The sequence below is a fragment of the Palaemon carinicauda genome, chromosome 13 (genome assembly GCF_036898095.1).
Source record: "Palaemon carinicauda isolate YSFRI2023 chromosome 13, ASM3689809v2, whole genome shotgun sequence".
Classification (NCBI taxonomy): domain Eukaryota; kingdom Metazoa; phylum Arthropoda; class Malacostraca; order Decapoda; family Palaemonidae; genus Palaemon; species Palaemon carinicauda.
In genome coordinates this window covers 101,488,769-101,493,194 of record NC_090737.1, presented here as the reverse complement: position 1 = coordinate 101,493,194, position 4,426 = coordinate 101,488,769, and the positions used below count along the sequence as shown (strand labels likewise).

General features: G+C 35.0%; 1 protein-coding gene across 1 annotated transcript in view; it reads left to right on the top strand.

Annotated features, from left to right (window-relative positions):
- The window catches only part of LOC137651739 (glucoside xylosyltransferase 1-like), a 17,015-nt gene extending 12,953 nt beyond the window's left edge, over window positions 1-4,062 (top strand). Inside the window, exons 6-8 of the mRNA XM_068384960.1 lie at window positions 85-258; window positions 1,019-1,180; window positions 3,695-4,062. Coding sequence (XP_068241061.1) covers window positions 85-258; window positions 1,019-1,180; window positions 3,695-3,874 — 516 coding nt within the window. The 3' untranslated portion in view covers window positions 3,875-4,062. The remainder of the gene's footprint in view (window positions 1-84; window positions 259-1,018; window positions 1,181-3,694) is intronic.
- The last annotated feature ends 364 nt before the right edge of the window (window positions 4,063-4,426 follow it).

Below are 4,426 nucleotides of genomic sequence, written 5' to 3'. Positions count from 1 at the left end.
GTAGGAGATGTGAGTTACGTAAAAAAAAATCTTGGGACATCCAGAACGTGAATCATTTGCGTTGACTCCATATCCTTATTGCAGAGAATTCCGAGTTTCGGCTTCTCTGGACTGAATGCCGGGGTCCTTCTTCTCAACATGACCCGCTTGAGACGGTTTCCAGGAGGATGGGTCCGGATGATTAGGAGGGTCGTTGACAGGTACAACAACAGCCTGGAATATGCTGATCAGGACATCCTCAACATCATTTTCAGCGGGGTAGAATAATTTTCATGTCACTACCTTTTGAAAATAAGTGTCTTTCTTCCTTCTAGATTTATAAATTTGTGCTATATGCTTTAGCGCTGGGGCCTGTGTGGCCATTCGGCTCCAAAGGGCATCTAGGGTAAATCCCAGAATTGGGCTATACTAAAGGGTTGGACAGCATGATGGAAGAATGCTAGCAACGAGGGAGATGAAGTAAAAGAACATTGCAGATAGTGGCTAAAGGAAAGCTTCAAAGACTCTTAAGTAATGCCTACAGTGTAAAGCATGGGGATTATGGCCTCGACTTATAATCCAAGCATTAGGCTATATATTATTAAGCATCTCGTAGGTATATGCAAGGTACCTCTTTTACTTCTGGGGCAGAGGTTTAACTTAAATGTCAGTCAAGTAAGAAGTTTTTAACACCCTCAACATTGTTTTCAGGAAAGTAAGAGAGTTCTATCACCTTCAATGCAATCTTCTGTATGATAAAAGGTTTTCATTATTCTCAATATAATATCCTGTTAAGTCGAAGGTTTTTATAATCCACAATATAATTTTCAGTAGAGTAAGAGTCGTATGTGATCTTTAGCATAATTTACAGCTAGGTAGGAATTTCTTGTCTTCAGTATATTTTATAATCAGAAGGAAATTGAGAAAAGTAGGAATACAAACCGGCTTAGATTCAATAATTTTTTTCTCTTTTTATGAGATCGATGTAAATCAATTCTATAATGACCCCTTCTACCAGCTAATATCCCGGTCTTCACAGAGACGGACCCAATTGGCATTTGAAGTCGGCTGCGAATGGAATTATCGTTTGAAGGTGTGTTCCCTGGACAGGAACAGATGCCCAAACGCCGCTGCTAAGGGTGTGGCTCTCCTCCACGGCTGTGCCACCACCTTCGTCAACAACGAAGGACCAAAGATCAGAGTACGTCGTCAGCCATTTTTGTCGCATCACCAAGTAGCAAATAGAATACCCGTTCAGCAGATTTTCCCTTACATACTTGAAAGTGTCCCAAGAGCTGACGAGTTGGTTTACTGCTTTTCCTTCAGATGTACAGTTGGACACATGAATTCCTGGCATACCTTGCTCTAGAGAAGTGAACCCTGTCACACCCTTTCTGCGCGAAGAGCTCTCATGGTTAACCCTCCCCACCACCTCTTCCTTCTCTCTCTACGGTATACGTTTGGTTACACTTTAAGCAGTAAGGGTGTGACAAGGGGGTATTTTCGTCAGAGGGAGGTGTGTCAGAAATTACTCTGTCCAACTGTACTTAGTTCTAATTATTAAGTCTTCTTTATGTTAATTCCAACTATCAACAATTCTATCCTGTAGAATACTGGTAGACAGGCCTTTAGTCTTTTGCCTTATTCTGACAAAAGTTATGTTCTTGATGATGATAATAATGATAATTCCTACGAATATGGGTATATATACAAATATAAATATATATATATATATATATATATATATATATATATATATATATAGGCATACATATATATACATACATACATATATATATATATATATATATATATATATATATATATATATAATTTATATATATGTGTGTGTGTATGTGTTTACATGCATACCTGTCTCTCCCCCACACAAAACATCAACACCTACAAATTTACGTACATATATATATATATATATATATATATATATATATATATATATAAATATATATATATAATATATGTATAAATATATATATAATATATATATAATATATATAATATATATAATATATATAATATATATATAATATATATATATATATATATATATATATATATATATATATAGTTTATATATTAGAGACAGGAAATCCCTCGCACTCAATTATTTTTCTCCTGTTCATAAAGGAGAGAGAGAGAGAGAGAGAGAGAGAGAGAGAGAGAGAGAGAGAGAGAGAGAGAGAGAGAGACAGACAGAGAGAGAGAGAGAGAGAGTAATCGTTCAAGAAAATCTTCCAGTCATCCAGCGCCATCTAACAGCCGTCATTCCGTTATCCACAAACACATCCAGACGTGCCTGGGGCTTCCAGGTTGTATGGAAGACTGGCCACCGTTATGATCTTTTCAACTCATCACTCTGCTCGTTAACTTTTTATTCAAATTAAAATTTTCAAATTTTTTTATCACTATGTAGGCTACATTTTAAGTTGTCAAGAGCGGTGATTCGTACTCCGATTAGTCTGACACAACTTATACAATGGGTACAGGATTAGGAAGAAATCAGGATGTTACTTCAATAATTCAGTTGGAATTAGGATAATTTTGATATCAAATCATTTCTATGACCAAGTGGTGGAATGATCTTCCTAATCGGGCAGTGGAATCAGTAAAACTTCAAAAGTTCAAACTCGCAGCAACAGTTTTTATGTTGAACAGGCTTCCATAAGTCGTTTTTTAGTTTATATAGCAAATATCTGTTTTAATGTTGTTAATGTTTTTCAAATATTTTATCTTAATTTTTCATTACTTATGTTATTTATTTATTTCCTTATTTAATTTCCTCACTGGGCTATTTTCCCTGTTGGAGCCCTTGGGCTTTTAGCATCTTGCTTTTCCAACTAGGGTTGTTGCTTAGCTAGTAATAATAATAATAATAATAATAATAATAATAATAATAATAATAATAATAATAACAACAACAACTTTATAGCAGCGTATAGTATGATGTTACACTGGTATATTGACACAAAACACGTTACAAAGATTATCATATAAACGTTTTGCAAACACAGGCTGAAAAGTCTAAGTTGATTGTTTAACATTAACTAGTGTACGCACCCCGTCAAAAATGACGGCTAAATTATTAGATAGATATGCACAAACACAAGCACACCCTCCTCATCAGGGTATGACTATTCCTCTCCCCCATACCAGAGGGACGGGGAGAGCAAGCTTGACCGATATATATATATATATATATATATATATATATATATGTATATATATATATATATATTATATATATATATATATATATGTATATATATATATATATATATATATAGACGCTTGCTCTTTATTGTAAAGGGGGGATGTTATCATCATTATTAAAACCCAAGCCAGGAAAGATATGGCTAAAACTGAAAGTAGGTATATATGTAATTTTAAAAGGTAATGATACTCCGTAATTTTTTTTTCTTTCTTTATTCACCTTTGGGGTTTATGGTTATATAAGGCCTGTAAATGTTTTAAAAAATTTTCTGGTCGGCCGCAAGATACTATCAATACAGGTGTTACTTTTAAAATCTATGAAAATGCAAAAATTAGTATTTGTTTTTATAAAAAGTCTAAAAGCAGGTCTTATTATTTATTCTTTCTTTTTGCAAGGGTTCGCACTTTGAAGTCCATCTGTTGTCTTCTCAATTAAATTATCACATCCTGTTACACCCTCATGAACCCTATTTATTTCACACAGGCGGTTTTTGAAGCATGGGAAAAGCACGATCTTCGATCGCCGCCGCGTGAGTTATTGTCACTCATGGAGGAGGGACTTCGGAAGGCCGGCGAAACTGGAGGAGGAAAAGGATGCACAAAATTATCTAACATAGACGACATTCTGATGAAAGGACTCAGGAGACACCTGGTGGTCAGGTGAACTAACATATAGAGACTACTTTGAGAAATCAGTGCTGTGAGGTCTTGAAAGTGAAAAAAATGTTGCGCTAATGTTAAACATAGTGAACATTACGTACTCGTGTGCATGTAAGAAAAAGACAGCAATGATGAACGTTTTATGCTCATTACTGAATATCTGGTTGTGGAGGATTGATTTTTGTTTTATTTTTTATTTATTTTTGTTGTTTGCCAAGTCCAGAGAGAGAGAGAGAGAGAGAGAGAGAGAGAGAGAGAGAGAGAGAGAGAGAGAGAGAGAGAGAGAGAGAGAGAGAGAGAGAGAGAGAGAGTATGTGTTAGCCAGCGAGAGGTAGTTAGTGTATTGATTGTCTGTTGTGAGAAAGACTGTTGGTATAAATGAGATTGTTTGTTTAAGTTTTTAGTTCGGTTACAACAGTGGTGAATGTCTTGGGTGAATGTCTTTTTTTTATTTGACTGCAGCAAGAGGCAGTTGTGTGAATGCTGGACTACTTTTATTATATATAAACCAATGTGGAAAAGTTTGTTCATGTCTAAAGTAAGTACAATTTATTTA